At 37.8% G+C, this 18,173-nt stretch overlaps 1 protein-coding gene across 2 annotated transcripts in view; it reads right to left on the reverse strand.

Moving 5' to 3' along the window:
* Mlh1 (DNA mismatch repair ATPase Mlh1) overlaps positions 1–18,173 on the reverse strand; it is a 74,246-nt gene that overhangs the window by 7,477 nt on the left and 48,596 nt on the right. For both annotated transcript variants that reach the window (XR_014443341.1, XM_083135222.1), the window contains exons 7-9: positions 11,796–11,969; positions 9,351–9,414; positions 7,046–7,244 (exon numbers count right to left, since the gene is read on the reverse strand). Coding sequence is in view for 1 of the 2 variants with exons in the window: in XM_083135222.1 (XP_082991348.1) it covers positions 7,046–7,244; positions 9,351–9,414; positions 11,796–11,969 (437 nt within the window). In the remaining variant the exon portion in view is untranslated. The remainder of the gene's footprint in view (positions 1–7,045; positions 7,245–9,350; positions 9,415–11,795; positions 11,970–18,173) is intronic.

Raw genomic sequence — 18,173 nt, forward strand, 5'->3', positions numbered from 1 at the left:
TCGTGTGAGGTGTGCAGACCGGATGTCGTGAGTGATAGTATGGTCAGACGATGGTGCAGACAATTCACGGAAGGCCAATCGAAGGTGCACAACCCCATACAGCTGAGTACACACGGGCACTTTGCATCACTTCAGGTGAGAGATCTTGGACCACCACTCCCTGTACAGCCCTGGCCTTGAAGGTACAGACTTTCATCTCTTTGTTTATCTGAAGAGGTTTCTGGCAGGACAAGGTTTTGACAGCTACACTGGGGTAGAAGTAGTTCCAGTCTTTGCTGTCAGACACATATACCATGGGCATACAAAATTTAGTGCCATGATACGACAAATGCCAGAACAACGGTGGTGATTATGCCGAAAACTAAATTAGGACTCACTGTTACTAATGCAATAAATTACAACTGATATTCTTGTTTTATTTATGCCTAATCAGTAGGGACCTTGATATTTTGTTATTTTTTTAAAAAAAATTGGTGTATTTTCTTATTTTTTATTTATTACTATACGGTGTTATTTTTCCCAAAATTCACATTTTCATTTTAGCGCATTTTCTGGCAAATATCTGAAATTATACCTTCATGGTGTTTTTAAACTACTGTTTCAAATTGTAAGTCACATGGCTTATGCCTCTTCATGAGAGTTTGATATTTTGGGAAAGTTATTTTCCATACACCTTTTTTTTGGGGGGGGGGCTCCCCGATGGTGCAGTGGTAGCATCATTGCCTTGTAATCGAGGGGTCCCAGGTTTGATACCCGGTGGAGGCACAAGTGGTTCAGATCCCACTTTAAACTGTACGTCCAGTCCCAATTAGCCTTAGTGTGCATAAAGTGGACTTAAAACAGCAACTCAAACCATACACCTTTTTTAATTTTAAGGTAAGGATTTTAGATAATGGAATTTTCCCCATATATACTGAAGAGTGCATAATGAGCATAATTGGCGACGCACCCAAAAAATTAAAATCAATCAATCTCACATGACAGATACCGATATATTATGGCATCAAAAATTGGCATTATCTTTTTTGACTTGTTAGTGTTACGTTTCCCAAAATTCGCGTTTTTGTTTTAGAACATTTATCTGCCAAATATACCGAAACGTAATACTCCATTGTGTTTTTAAACTATTATTTTAAATTGTAGGTCACATGGTCTACGTATTTTCGTGACAGTTTGATATGTTGGAACAGATTTTTGAGGAAGTAAAAGTAAAGTGCTCCCCTGCACTTTTCCATGAAGGTGTATAGTAGGGGTGTGGAGTTAGGGACCCACACTTTCTTGCTCACGGCTGAAGGTAAGGGATGTGATCAGCACCACTCTCCTGGCTACCTTTATCTCTCAAAGTTTCCTCAAGGTACCAGATTCATATGATGCTGGGTGGGTGCCGGAGCAGTTTGAATATGTGGAAAACATTCCGGTTCTCCCCCGCAGGGGATCGACCCCGGGTCTCTCGCATAGTAGTCAGACACCCTAATGACTGAGCTTCATTATTACTCGTTCAACAAATGCCGATGGTGCGCACTTAGCTTGGTAATTTAAAACATATCTTGTGCGACAAATACGAAAATGTGTCTCCCGTGTGATGGTAGATCTCGATCTCCTATTAGAACCCTTCCACTTTGCTCTGTGATGCAAATGGTTTTGATAGAAGTTGAAAAAATCATGGCAAATACATGATTTAATGTGGCTGTCGGAATTATTCCATGTATGTATAACTCTATAGTTTACTCTTGAGTCAAATGTTGGAAAACTTGCATGTTCTATGTACACAAACATGGCCTAGAAAAGACAAGAATGTTGGATTTCATGGAATTTTTCGTTGTTTTAGGACATTTCTTTTAAAAAAATCGCTAACAACACCAACAATTCGCATTTTAAGCCAAATTCGCATTATTTCGATATTTCGAATGTGTCCAGACATCACTGCACATTCCTAAACATCACTTCGCAGCAATTACCATTTTTCACGGTTTTGGCATTTGCGAAAAATCAATGTCTCTACTAATTGAAATTACTTTCTGGACACTCCTCGTATAAATCAGTAGATGGAAAGTGAAAATTTAGCAGGGCTGGCAGAGAAAAGTGATTTGCTTTTATGATTGAAGGATTCGAGTAAATATGATATTAAAATATTTACGAATTTATTATTAGTATTTTATTTCATAATATTGGATATTAACCTTACTCAGTGAGAGATTAATGACCATCTCTCATGAGTTTAAACAGACAGGACAGAGAATGGTGTTAATTTCATTGCAATACTAGTGTTGCAGTAGATTTGAGGTTGGGAGCATGCACTTGCCAATTTTTATAACGTTCCCCAATGCAGATTTATGTTTCACTTTTTCGTGATAGTATTCAATATAGTATATCCCACTTGGTTGGATTCTTCTTGATATCTAAGAATAGTGCAATGTCATTGTAAACCTATGTTATCTTGTGCGAAACCAGTAATACGTCAGGATGATGAAAGAAAACCTTTGTAAGCACTGCTACATTAAATAAGGTGAAGAGAACCAGAAGAGTAAAGTGAGAAAATTCGAGCAGCATATTTGCAGTCTAAATCTCTTCTTGTTTATGCATGCGATTTTTGTTGGATGTTGCATTCCATGCAATTTCTGTCGCATGTTGTAGTGAGGTACTTTGTCGGGTGGCAATATTCGACAAAAATCGTATGTACGACTATCAATGGAACCTATTTGTTTCCATGTTCCTTTAGTTTGCCCAACAAAATGCCTTACTACGACCCACTCTTGTCCCCTCCATCTCTTGACAAGTCCCTTACTACTCCCATATGGACAACAAAAAATGATAATTCAATGCTTTTCCACGTAATATTTAGAAGCTTAACCTTTACTCCCCGATGATACCATATGGTATCATCAGAGTAAGGTCGTACTCGCCCGATGATACCATATGGTATCATGGTGCTGATCACGAAAGGAATGTGCTTTTTGGACCTTCATACTCTTATGTTTGGGAGGAAACTCTGACACAGGTCTGGAGCAAGCCTGGGAAATTCATATTGATGACCCCCCCCCCCCCCCAACATATCCATGCCACATTTCCAAACAGAGTTTCACATTTTGGCTCATTATTCAACTTGTATGGCACCCAGGAACATGAAACATGTTTCAATCTCTTTGGAAACGTCCATTCTTTGAAGAGAATACTAAGTTTTGCACCTTCTCTCCAAAATAGCGGGAGAAGAGAGGGCAAACTCCAGATTTTTGTTTTTTTCATTGAAATTCGGCGGTCACGCCCCCTTAAGCCCCTGTTCCTCGGTCCGGCATTCTCAATTGTACATGGTTGCATGCTCTGATGTTTTAGCTGCAAAACAAAACTTATCCTAAGTAGATTGCTCCCATAGTGCCAGAGTTATTACAATTTTCTGAGCAATATGCAAATTACCTATTTTTCGTAAAAACAGAGTTTCACATTTTGGCTTATTATTCAACTTGTATGGCACCCAAGAACATGAAACATGTTTCATTCTCTTGAGAAATGTCCATTCTTTGAAAGGAATACAAAAGTTTGCACCCTCTCCCCAAAATAGCGGGAGAAGAAGGGGCAAACTCCAGATTTTTATATTTTTTCCATTGAAATTCGGGGGTTGTGCCCCCAAACCCACCTTCTTCGGTCCGGCATTCTGAATTGTACACGGTTGTATGCGCTGATGTTTTAGTTGCAAAACGAAAGTTATCCGAAGTAGATTGCTCCCATAGTGCCCGAATTATAACAATTTTCCTCCAAAAAGAGTGTTCGAATTAAAATTCCCGCCGAGAAGCCTGGGCGAGAGAAATTTCTCTCTCTCTCTCTCTCTCTCTCCTCCTGCCATCACTGGTTTCTGGCGCCGTGGTTGTGTTGCGCATAAAAGGAGCCTAAAAGTTGAGGCCGAAACTTATGACCGTAATTTCCTGTTCCCGTGCAGAGTTCCATAACGATATCTTTAAATAAATAATAAAAAAAAAGGTCAATGAAGACGAAATTCCCTGACATTTCCATGACTTTTTTTGACACCTCAAATTCCCTGACTTTTCCTGGTTTTCCAGGTCTGTCCCCACCCTGAATGTCTAAGTAGGACTATTGGAAAGCAACAGCAGGAAACATGATGACAGCAAAATCACAGAGCTGTGATTAATTGATTGATTTGCTTTATTTTACTTCGCTTCTTGTGCCACTTTTGGCTAATTTGTGAAGATGGGGATGAGTGATGATATGATGAAATTGATGAATGGACACTCACAAACATCCATGCCCAGGGAAGGATTCGAATCTGGGACCCCTGGCATCGTAGCACGATGTGCTAACCACTCTGTCACGGGGGCCGGTGCAGCTGCTAATGCTTCACCATGTGCATAGGAGAACGATGGGAGGTAAATGTACTCGAGGTGCAGAGAGCAACCTTCTATGGACATTATGTGGTACAGTTCACAAAATGTTTAAAATGCACCTTTAACTTGTACCATGAACAACAAATGAAAAATTCGCTTCACTTGAGACCAAAATTGTGCCTCCAACGTGGACGATGAACTACACCGCTGGACATCTGTTTCTATGTCACTGTTGATATGCACTTTACTTCCACTTATGTACATGTCGTCACCATTCAACACACTGTGTACATTGTAATTACAATCAAGAGTATACAATACTTCACATTCCACTAACGTATCTTGCAAGAACACTAATATGTCATCTACCATTTCCTTCTCACTGCATTTCTTTCTGCCGAAATGTCAGCTTTGGCAACTGTTGTTGTAGGTATAATGCAATGTTTGCTTTGTTTTGGTGTCAACACTACTAGCACTGTTGTGGTGTAGACTTTGCCATTCGACTACATCTTGTATCCGTACATCCAGCTCACATTAGGATACCTCTTGTTCCAGCCCCTGTTGCCATTGGCAGTCAACATTGCGCATGTGCAGTACACGTGTGGGGCAATTGCGACCTCAAAGTCAAATAGGTCCCTTTAGTGCACAGAAGGAAAGCACAAGACAACAATCCACATATAATTATTGTGGCCGTGGGTTCAGGTGCCCCAGCCTCATTAGACTGCAACAATAGTGTTAAGAACATGAAGTAGAGCTTTGACAATTGGGTGTCTTCCAAAGAGGTTACCCTTTCACTCTGAACCAAATCTTGTGATCCTTTGAAAATATAAGACACTGTTAGCCACTACACTATCATGGAAGTACTTTCTCAATAATTCTAAAATTGGTATAATTCTCAAACATAAGAATGAACTTATTTCAGAAATTGTAATAATAATAATAATACTAAAGTTGTACCAGATAAATATTTCAGAGGTATTGCACATATCACAATTTACCTTGTTGTAGATGCTTTGGTATTTTTTAATTACAGTTGATTTGTACCAAAATAACAAATCAAAAATTCTTGACTTTTTCATGACTTTTCCTTGACCTTTTTTCCCTTCTTTCTTAACATTTATTTAAACACTCCCTACTTAGGTGTAGTTGCAAAATTAAGAAAATGGATATTTTTATTTAATAAAAAACCTCTACCACAAGATTGGTTAAGATGAAAACTGAAGCTGTACTTTAACAAGAGACTTAGACTTGCTTTTATTATTAATGCTTCAGACTTCATCCTGGATGGGGAATGTGGCCACATTACTTTATTTAATATTTTTACAAAACTTCAATGTAAATCTTAAGAAACAAAGTGAACAAAACTTAACCACACCTCAATACAATTTTAGATTTCCAAACATTCAATTTTATAAAATCCCAGTACTGATATATAACAATGTAATTTTAATACTGTAAAAAAATAGCAAAAATTCTTGACCACAAGCATAATTTCTTGATCTACATGTTCATTTCTTGGACTTTCTTGACCGGTAGACACCCTGACATAAGAAACCTCATTTTCTCACCTACATAGTCCAATTTTATATAAAGTAGATACATGTAATATGCTTCCAAATAAAGATCCTAACCAATATTAGAACAGATTTCCTAACTGAACACAGAAGAAACAGTTACATTACACCCTATACAATAGGAAATAAAGCATCTGCAATTCTGGACAAGTAACCAGTGACAAACACTTCATTTAAAACAGGGATAGCTTGAACTACAAAACACCTGCCCACCCCGTCATTTTTCAAGTATGTATGTGTGCACATATGTATGATTCTTTTCATGCCCATCTATATTGACAAGCATGTAAAGGCTAGCCTACCCCCTCACCTTCCTAGACAGAGTACAGCATGTATTATAATAGAGTAAACAACTCATCAGGTTTATTCTTAAAAAATTATTTGACACACAAAAATGAAGTTTGTTGCATAAGAATGAGAAAACCTTCAAGTTTTGTTTTCATGCACAAAAAACATGAAAATGACAACTTTCACAGGTCCCCCGACCTTACACCCTTTGACTTCTGCATTTGGGACTTTGTGAAAGACAAAGTCTATGTGCCACTTACGCCACAGAATTTGCAAGAGCTAACGGAAGGGATAAGAAACACCCTTGCTTTGGTGGAGGAGTTCTTGGGAAAAGTGCGGCAAGAACTCGAATTTCGATGGGATGTGTGTCATATAGCTGGTGAAAACCACATTGAACATTTATAGACATTCATTGAAACTTGAAGTGTTACTGATTGATACATAACAAATATCATTGTTGTATTCCATATAGTTCAATGGAAATAATTCTTAAAGTTGTTTACCCTATTATGATACACCCTGTATATGGAGTGTTCACCACTGCAAGTAATTGCACATAATTGATTGATATGTTGTTTTAAGTCCACTTTATGCACAGTAAGGCTAATCGGGACTGGACCTACAGTTTAAAGTGGGATCCGAACCACTTGTGCCTCCACCGGGTATCGAACCTGGGACCCCTTGATTACAAGGCAACGACGCTACCACTGCGCCATCGAGGAGGCCCTATTTGCACATAAAATCATTAGTGCCAACACATATTTTACTTTTTTTGTAAGAGGATTCAATATAAATATCCCACAAAATGTTATTCAGAGATTTTATGAATTTCAAAACACTTGTGCATACCTAAAAGAAGTGGAATGCTCCTAATGTTTCCATCTGCATCAATTTCCAATGAGAAATAATCATCCAGCATGGAAGCTTTACTTTTCAAAAGCTCAACCACTGATGCTGCTAAATCTTCTTTTGTGCCATCAAATTCTGTCCAACCAGCTTCCTCTAAATTTAAAGCTAATAATGCCACATCATATATGGGAATAGGTTCCTGAAAATGACAATAATGATATATATTTATAACTAACATATCTTTCAATTCCAAGCAAGCATATCCAAACATTTCAAACTAAGTCCTGTCACTGTGCTGCATCATGAAGATAGCGTGGAAAATGTTCATGCAATACTTGAAAACAATAACAACAACCTGAATAACATTATTGGGCAAGTTGATTTAATGACCATCTCTTACTTGTACTATTAAGATAACTGCAATGGAGGAGTGAGAGGCAGATGGAAGGCAGGAAGTAAGACAAGACACTCACTCACACTCTCTCTCTGATCCTCCATGCTGGGGATTGGCATTGCCATGAGCCATTATCATGTTGCACATTGAAAAAGAAAATGAAACACATTTTTAGGTTTTAAAAATATTTGGGCCTCAAAGGGATGAGGAGACAGGTGAGTGGAGAAGGTTACATAATTTAGAAGTACATACGTAATTTGTATTCATGTCCAGATAATATTAGAATGATTAAATCAAGAAGACATAGGTGGGCAGGCCATGTGGCACGAATGGGAGAGGAAAGAAGAGTTTACAGGATTCTTGTTGGGAAACCTGATGCTAAGAGACCAGTAGGAAGACCAAGACAATGATGGAGGGATAATGTTGAGATGGACCTAAAGGAAATTGGTAGGGATGGAAAAGAGTATATAGATCTTGCTCAGGATAGGGACAGATGGAAGGCCTGTGTTGCTGCAGCCATGAACCTTCGGGTTCAAGAAGGCCAGAGAGTTAGTTAGTTAAACATTAATGTTGCCCTAAACAAACACCAAGATAAGTTCACAATGGATGCAGTAAACACGGTTTAAGTTTTACCAACGTTAAATTTCATATTTCTGCGTTGCACAATTGGATGGCTATTTCCGATTAATTTCAAAGGCTCACCACCTTCATTCACTAAGGGTATGCCGTGCAAGGTGGAAATACAAAATTTAACATAAGTAATACCAAGATAATGGCCTGAAGTTAATTGTTGTAACACTAGTTAATAATAAAAGGCCTCCCCAATTTCATAGTGGCAATGCTGTTGCCTTGTAATCAATGGGTTCCAGGTTCACACTTTAGGCCATCCCTATTAGCCCACATGTGCATAAAGTTCACTAAAAAAAAGTAGATTTCCGCAAATCCAGGTGTGAATCTTGTTTGAGAGTATGGGGTAGTTGAGTATACTAGGGATGGGACCAATTAATCGGTACTCTATCGGTGTATCAGTTTATCAGTATAATTACCGATTATTTTACCGATCCGATATATCAATAAATATCTTATAATTTGGTGCAAAATTCTGCCATTTTGTTGTAATTTTTGTGGATAATCTTCATGCCCTACTTTCTAAAAATGTAAATGTCTAAATATTCAACTTCTATTGCACTGCAGTCACCTTGAAACACACATTTATTAAGGAGATCAATGAACATTTTAGGTTCTTCAAGGACCATTTCTAATTTGATATTGGATTGGTAGAATATCAGTTATTGGTATTGTTAAATTTTATATCGGTATTTTATCTGTATCAGCCAAAATTTCATATCGGCCCATACCTAGTATATATAGAGTATTATACATGATGCCACTTCTTGGCTTGTATCTCTTAAATTCTCAACACCAGCAAAATACAATCTCAGAAGAGAAGATGGGAGTGACTAGTTTTGTTTGTTTTGGGGGATGCATATTTTAACATTAAGTACAAATTTCTATATAATATATTCAACTAATGTTACATGGATACAGGAAATAACTGCCATGAACATACATTTTTAATGTGGCTGAATCAATATTCAATTTCAATTAATACCAATGCTTTTCCTAACTAATACTGGTGCTTGAAAAGTTAACAATTTTAAATTTTACGAAATATTTAAGTAATGCACACCATCACTATATCATGTCAATTTATCATCATTGCTTTAAAATATTCATAGGTTTACATGAGGTAGTACGAATATTAGGGTTTCAAACACAAAATTTTCTTCTACGACACAGTGTTGGTGCAAAATTAATGAAAATTTGTGAGTTTGTGAACCCCCATGATATACCTAGATACTGGAATTATCAGTAGCAGTTTTAATCATGCTTATAGTTTTGTATACTTACAGAAAATTTCACTAATCCAAAGTTTCCAAAATCATATAGCATAATTTCATAAAACAGTTCCTCACTGAAAAACAAGAGAGAATCATGTAAGAAAAAGAAATGAGTTTAAAGTGCAGTGTATAATGAGTACAGGTTCCAGGTGTACATGACATTTAACCCTTAAAGGACGGGCCTTCGAATGAAACACAAGCGGTGTGCAAGTAAATACATAAGTTTTGAATTTATTTCGATATTTCAAGTAAACACACTGCTCAAGTGCATGGGAGTTTTCACAGGGAGAGGGCTCTTCAAGATTCCATATGTAAGGTGTACTGAAATGGATTCTGTCATCAACATAAAAAGTAATGTTAGCATACTAAATTCCATTAGCGAGGAAGGGGAGCTCGAGCCACGCCTGGCCCCATATGGGCGCCCGTGGTCAAGTGTGCATGTTTGTGAGTGATGATAAAGCACTAAAAATATTGGCCCAGTACTGCAATCAAGGAAATGAATGTGCTTTCCATTCAATGAGAAGACGGTTCAAAATTTCACCACCAGGGTACAGCACAATGCAGAGGCATATCAAAAGAACTCTTAGGAACATTCAGTACGTGCATGGCCCAGAATATTAACTCCAAACATTTAAGTGATATTACCCGTACTATGCACATGCATGGAACACTCGCCATATTCAGGATGGGACTCAATGTGTTAAGGATGGTTTGTGACACCGATGTCACAAGCAGCTTTTTCTCGTAGTATGTTATTTTTTTAACATATTGTAACTTGGATAATCATCGGAGATACATGTTTTGAGTTCTGCATGAGTCTAGAGGTATGTAATTAACAATTAGTAAAGTTTAATTTCATTGTTACTATTTCGAGGGGGGGGGGGGACATTGTCTGAAAAATTGTGATTTTTTCTGGCAGCCAGGTAAGATAACAATTTTTTTTGCTCTATATTGAAAAATATAATTTTTCTCAAAGTATTTTTTTCCACATCAATGGCAAACATACCAGGCATTATGTGGGTATCTTTTGGAAATCCACATCCTGGCGTAGCCTGATCCGATGAATTTCAAATATCGTGTAAAAAATGTACATTTTGGAAATCTGTGCGTTTACTCACTAAATAGATGCTTTTACAGTAAAAAAAAGTATAAAAAACTTACGTGAGTGAGTATAATGGTTGCAGACGATGTTTCGCAAAGCTACGCTCTGCTTCTTCAGGTCTCTTTTCAGTACATAAAGTAATCATATATGTAAAAAATCCAGGATTAGGTAAAAGAGGGTGTTTGGATATGGAATTTAAAATTACATGAAGATAAAAATGCCATGAGGCTAAGAGATAATTCTAAAAGAACGGTGTGCCCATATTACCATACAGAATGAATGACTACTGTAGCGTACGAATGCTACACCCCCTTCAATGAGAACTCCACAGATTCCGATGCAGCGCGTTGCGTCGGAGCGTAGCTTCACGAAACGTCGTCTGCAACCATTATACTCACTCACGTAAGTTTTTTATACTTTTTTTTACTGTAAAAGAATCGTGTAAAAAACAGTTACTTTCCCTTTTTTCTTCTAACTGATTACGGATTTTTTTCCCCATCAGGATTATAGCCCATAGTATACTGAACAAAATCATTTGTACCTCTAACGTTCTTAGTTCCGGAAATATAAAATTTCATTAGAAGCATGAAGAATTTCAAATTTCCTGCTGAAAACACTCTTGGTGTTACTGCATTGAAAAAACATTTTTCTCCGAAAGTATTAGCAATAAGTGTGTACATTTTTCCACATCAATGGCAAACATACCATGCGTTATGCAGGTACCTTTTGCAGATTCACATCCTGGTGTAGTCTGCTTGGGGGTCCGATGAATTTCAAATTTTGTGTAAAAAAAAAAATAGGTACTTTCCCTTTTTCTTCTTCTTCTAACTGATTACGGAATATTTATTTTTTCCCATCAGGATTATAGCCCAAAGTACACTGAACACAACGAGGTATCATTTGTACCTCTAACGTTCTTAGTCCCGGAAATATAAAATTTCATTTTGAAGCAAGCATACTTTCAAATTTCCCGCTGAAAACACGCACAAACGTGCAAATACCTGGAAAATCAGCCTCGGCATCTAAGGGTTAAGTGGCTCATATAATCACATTGTCCATTTACTGATCACAACTAGCAAGGTTAATTTACTTCTAGCGCAGATTACAATGTGTCCAAATGTATCTTTCAAACAATGACAAAGAAGAACAACACATGTGGAGAGTTTTACTTCATGGAACTTTACTTACTTACACATAGTCAAACACACATGTAAATATGCTAGACACAAATATGGTGTAATAAACAGAACCACCAGGCTTTCATCGCCACATATGAAGACAAATAATATGTGATACAAAACTTTAAAACTTATTGATGTAACTACCACCACAGTAACAATTTTAGTTTCTCACCTTAACCGAGTTGTGTTGCACAGGTATAGCTTTGTTTCGTGCTGGATCAGGGAATACTCTCTCTTCGCGCAACCAACAAAAGTGTGATTTTTTAGAATGGTACGCAATCCAAGATGACATTTATCCTCAACAGTTTTCCTAAGTTCTAAAATACTGGTAAGCCTTATATCTCTTCTGAAAGAAAAAAAGTACAAGTTTCTAGAATTTGAAAACAATGTAAACACACACTATTTATATGCTGGTTGGAGAATAAATCATGGCAACTATTCTTTTTCTCTCGAGCCTAGCATGAAAATTCAAAATATACAAATGGAAGAGGGCAGTGCATGGTACTTTCAAAAGTATGAACTATGCAGATCACGTGTACCAGGTGTAGGATAGCAAAGCAAGCAGTGGCAGATCGTGGTTTGGAATGTTGGTGGTTGCAGTGAATATATATGTAATATATTTACATATAACTAATTTTTATATATTTATTGTGTAATTATACAGGGTTATTATAAATGATGGACCCATTTTCAAAACATCATATTTATTGAGGTACAAATCCAAAGTGAACAAACTATATACCAATGGAAAGAGGACAGTTCAAAGTTTGTTACCACAATTTTTGTAACTGTTATAAATGTTCAATGTGGCCACCATTGGCTGCACGGCAAACATCGACGCGGTAGCCAAACTCGTTCCACACAGGCGTAAGCATATCTGCTGTTATGACAGACAGAGACGGTCCTCTCGCGAACTCTACCGGCCGATTCTGCAACCACCACAGCCCGCCGGCCGCTGCCCGCCAGAAACTTTGAACCTTCCGCTTTCCATTGGCATATAGCTTGTTCAATTTGGATCTGTACTTCCCTACCTATGACGTTTTGAAAATGGGTCCATCATTTATAATAACCCTTATATTTGGGCTGAGCGGATGCCTATGTATCGGTATCGGAAAGCATCAGTTCTATTATGTTCACTGGTTCTGACTGGCGGATGATACTTTTCGGGAGTTTTGGTTTTTCGCAGGATCTGCAAAATGCGACATGACACTTTCGCTGAGTATTATTAATAATTATCATGCAAAATTTGAAGTTTCCATTTATTCAGCAACAATATTGTGCACAACTGTGTGTTTTGTGATTATGTAAGAAGTACTTTAATGTTCCGATTCAATAGGTGTGTTTCACCACAGAGTAAGTAATTTTATATCCAGAGCAATCCCGCTTATGGCCGTCACCCTTCACCACGCTTGACTGAGCACCGGTAGTTTTCTGAGCACTCCTGGTAGTTCTGATACTCCTCGTTAGGGAGAGCGCACAGCGCCTTACCTTGTTTCTCTCCAGGAGGTCCGCAAGTCCCCACCAGGAGATGGCGTTGAAAAATTTTAAGGGTTTTCTTTGAATTAACGCGAGCTAAGATCACAGCAGTTGGCTAATGTAAAGAAAATTAAAATAAAATAACCAAAAATACAAGACAAATGGGGACTCGAGTTTAACTAGAATGTAGGGTGTCTAACTTATTTTATGGTTTAACAAGGTTGCATCGTATGGTGCAGTGGTTGCATCGTAACCTTGTAATCAAGGGGTCCCAGGTTCGATACCCGGTGGACGCAAATAGTGGTTCAGATCCCACTTTAAACTCTAGGTCCAGTCCCGATTAGCCTTACTCTGCATAAAGTGGACTTAAAACAATTCAATGAATCAAGCATGGTTTATATATAGTTGTTGGTTCCATTCACAGGCATCATTTGCTGTCTAACTCACAGGAAATTCTGATCTCAGATAATTTCAGTTAATAATTTCCCTCGACAGATGAGAATAATTTAGCCATCTCGTCAGACTAGAATCAGGATATGATTAGACGAAAATTCCCGGTATCGCTACCGTTATCAATCGGATGAATTATGCTTCAGTGACTTATAGCACACAGCTCTGTGCTTATAGTAAGTTTCTGTGTCCCACTCCCCCCCCCCCCCCATTCCGCGCAAGTAAAATATTGTGAAGCCCCTTAGAGAAAAGAAGAAATTTATTGAGAATCCCATATTGTACATATCATTGTTGATAGTAGATAGGACAAACGGACGCACAATAGTTAGACTCCGACCCCAACACACACAAACTTGCACAAGAATTAAAATACATATCGAAATAACTGTATGAGGACATTCGGGATATTTTATTTTGCTTCACGCAGTGGCGAAGTCATGGTTCTTTCTTGGGGAAGGGAGGATTCTTCATGCGGAAAAATATATAATACACGATCTTTTGTATTTTTGTGCTTCATACAATTCTAAACAAAAACAATTAGCCTACACATTCATGCATTGAAAAAAATACAATTTTGGAGGATTATTTAAAAGATATTAAAGACTACTATTTTGAGCTTCGAGGTGCGAAGCGATTCAGCACCAAAAACCTACCATCGCTTAGAAAGTCAAATATTCAAAGAAGAAGCCACATTCGTCAACTAATACTAATAGTAACAAATATACGACAGCAATCTTGTGACTTCAATGCTTGAGATTGGATTGCCCGTGCTGTCTCAGCATCACAACGTCAATTATAATCTACAGAAGGAAATAGAACGGCGATGGGACTCGATTCGCTGTTCACGTGTCACCCAACAAGGAAGTCTATTGGAAAGACCTGAACCTCGAAAGTTATCACAGGAGCGCGGAATTATGTTGGTGCACGTCGATACTCTTAAACATAATTTTAACGATGATATTTTTCCCCCATATATCACTGTGTAATCAAGGTGTCCCGGGTTCGATACCCGGTGGAGGCACATAGTGGTTCGGATCCCACTTTAAACTCTAGGTCCAGTCCCGATTAGCCTTACTCTGCATAAAGTGGATTTAAAACACCAAATCAACCAATTGACCAACCTGTAAGACAGAAGGGGGGCATACAACTTATTATTGGTTTCTAGGGCATTGGGCTTCATCTCCTACTTGAGTTTTGGAGCCCCCTTTCAAGTATTTAACACTTAAAAGAATAATCAGCTACCTTAACACAGTACAGGTAAGAGTTGAGAATCACGTGTAATGCATAACAGATGTGCACAATGTTGGCCTTCTTGGCGTCGGCTGTTCTGTAAAAAGTTCATAAATTATCAAGTTTGATTATCGTGTGGCAATACGAGACAGACCGGCTCAACAACAGAATATTCCTAACTCTATGCAATTTACACTTTACCAGTTTATAACGAATGGTGTATAAAGGTACAGTCGCGGACACTTCTAGATTGTAACAATCCCATTAACTTTCCATGGAATTGTTACAACGTAGAAATGTTGCTAGTGCCACTTGGCTACCTTTGATCAATCCGATTATTTGTTCTGAGGGTAGGTCACAAATGTATGAGATAACGATAATATGATGATAATATAATAAATGCAACTAACCGTCAGACATAATTTAGCCTAAAAGTTGCAAAGGAAATTTTAAATAGGTGTGACTGGATCGATGGCTGAGCCATTCAGTGGGTGACATTTAATTTCCTTACCAACGTTCCTCCGTTCGAGACCCGACCTGGAATTGTTTTTCTTTCGTTCATCAATTTGAACACATCTTCACTCATCCATACCGTTACAATTAGCCAAAAGCATCAGAAAAGTAACGCTATATGACAAAAATATAAATGCTCCACATATATGAAGGGGGTTACAAGATATTGTTGCCCTAGGCCTTAACGTATAATATGAATCTGTTTTGTATGCGAAGCACATTTACCTTTGCAAAACAGAATGCAAGAAGGATTTCCTGCTCCTTGGTGAAGGGAAAGGAAAAGTGAAAGTTGTCAGAAATACCTCCCCTGGTGTGACCTTCGACTGAAGGGTGAAGAGCTTGCAAAGAAAGGTAGCGGGGGCCTGTATGAACCCAATTGCCAAGATCTTTAGGACAACGGTTTGAGGTCACCTTTGTAAAAGGTGTCCGAGAAAAGTGGTTCTGCATCTTCATTTTTATTGAAGTACACAAATGATATTAATTCATTCTTGGGAAGAGTGTATTTGGAAACACAAATGCATTAAGTTTCCTGTAGATTGACTGGCCTCTTGGTGAAAAGACGACCAGTTGGGTGTAGTTCGACATAAGGTGGAGGCACATAGTTGTTCGGGTCTTACTTTAAACTGTACGTCCAGTCCCGATTAGCCTTCATGTGAAGAAAGTGGACTTAAAGACTAACTAAACAAAAGCTAATACTCATTAAGCAAGCGACTTGAATTGTTATTAACCCATTAGTGCCCAGAATTTTTTTTCTTCAGACATCTGTTTTATACTTGAATATAAGGCTATTGAGGGTCAGATATTATGCATAACTTCAGTTTCGATGTGATATCTTTACTTGTTAAAGAGTGGAGGGGGGCCCACAAATGTGGGCACTGGGCACTAATGGGTGGGGTGTTTACTTGCCCACAAATGTGGGCACTGGGCACTAATGGATCTCCTGATATTTATTATGATAGAGCAATTATAATAAGTCACTCTTCTACAAGAGCTTTAAAGTAATTTATAATGCAAAGGTTCTAAATTTATGAAAGTACAGTTGGTCTGTTGAACATTTTATGCACTGAAGTATACTAGAATTTACATAATATCTCCTTGTATATATAATGGTAGATTATTTTCTTAGTAATACTCCCAAAATATTTCGTCTACATGAGCTTCAAATAAATTTATAATGCAAATTTCTGGATTTAGAAAAGTATCTCTTCGATTTTTCAAAAGTTTATTTGTGACTGTGAAACCGTTCAAAACATTTGATGTGACATCCCACGTTGCACTTTCTGCACTTTTTCCAAGTATTCTTCTTGCACTCTCTCACATCGTATTTGTGTTTTGTTGGTTTGTAAGATGTGAAGAGCACTATCTAGTCGAATATTATCGTCAACTCGTATCTTCCCAGTTGTGGATACTCCTGACTGCCTTGGACGCTCTTGTGTGTACCTAGCCAAATAATTCTGAACTACAAAGCGAGTGAATGCGAAAAGATCTAGACTTTGCTGGTGTCCAATGGGTGTTAATCTGTACAGCTGCCAAGCATTATTCATTGTAACATTTAAAAAATAAGCAATGAGCTGCCAGTACCAATTTTTCGGTTTCGAATTGTGATGCGCTAAGTAGATATGTTCTGATCCATTTGGTCTATTCCACCCATGTAAGTGTTGTACCTCGCAATGCAAGCTGGCTGATCTATAAAAATGTGCTTCGTTTCTGCTCGACACCATCTTTTACTTTTCCCCAATGGATGCACACCACAGCTCGTCGATGCTACAGTTACAACGTTGTTTTCATTGTATTGCACCAAAGTTTTTGCAGATTTTGTGCCCGTGACCTGGTTATACGAACCACGGATTTCCTTCTTGAACACTTTGGAATTAATGAGAGGTGCCTTTTCAACTCGATTTACTCGATTGTACCAACTGCATCACGTACTTCATGCGGATGTGTATGTGCCCTTTTTCAAGTAAGGAGTCAAACAATCTGAGGGACGTAAAGAAATTGTCCATGTACAGGCAATATGTAGTATCAGGTGGCATTTTGTTGACCAGTTTCGTAACAACAGAACCACCTACTCCAAGTTCAGGAATAGTATTACCTGTTGAGGCCCCCTGGTATGGTTCCACCTCGAAGCTGATTACCAGATAAATGTGTGATATTAAAATCTTCTTGAGAAGCGCTATCCTCATCGCTGGCCAATGCACTTTCAGGTGGTTGAATCATCCGCATGAAGTACGTCATCCTCTTCAAGAAGAGCTGCGATTTCTTCAACATTTAGCCTGGAAAGAAAAATAAATGAAATAAATGCTTGTATTTATCTGATACCATTAGATATAAACAAAATTTCATTCAACTTGAAAAGAACGAATGGCAAGGAGGCATTAAATGACAGTATTTCCAAGCCTACCTTTTATGCCCTTCCATTTAGAAAAAATCCGATGGCTATGTAACAAAATATATACAAAGGAAATCCGTTTCCGCAATGAAGAAAACTCATAAACTTCAATCGTTTTGGTATATAATTTATAAATGCGATGTAGTAAATATTCTATGTTCCTTTTGCAACCAATATTTTTTGTGTAAAATACAATTCATGTGAAATATAGGTCTACGGCTCAATGTTAAAAAAAATAGCTACGAAAACTGCTGTAGAAGTTCACCCACCCTCTTGTGCTCAGTGCCAACAAAAGTGGGCAGTAAAAATTAAACCCTTACTGTTACTATGCTATGAAGTTCAAAGAACCTTTTACTTTATAATAATAAACATAGATCATAGTAGTTTAAAATGACCCTAACAAATAATAGGTAGACCTGTTTAAAAACAATGAGAAAATAACTTACCTTCTGGAACTCGCCATGCTCGTAGACTTATCAACTACAACGTACT

Source organism: Lepisma saccharinum, chromosome 14 (assembly GCF_977018435.1).
Source record: "Lepisma saccharinum chromosome 14, izLepSacc3.1, whole genome shotgun sequence".
In the NCBI taxonomy this organism is placed as follows: domain Eukaryota; kingdom Metazoa; phylum Arthropoda; class Insecta; order Zygentoma; family Lepismatidae; genus Lepisma; species Lepisma saccharinum.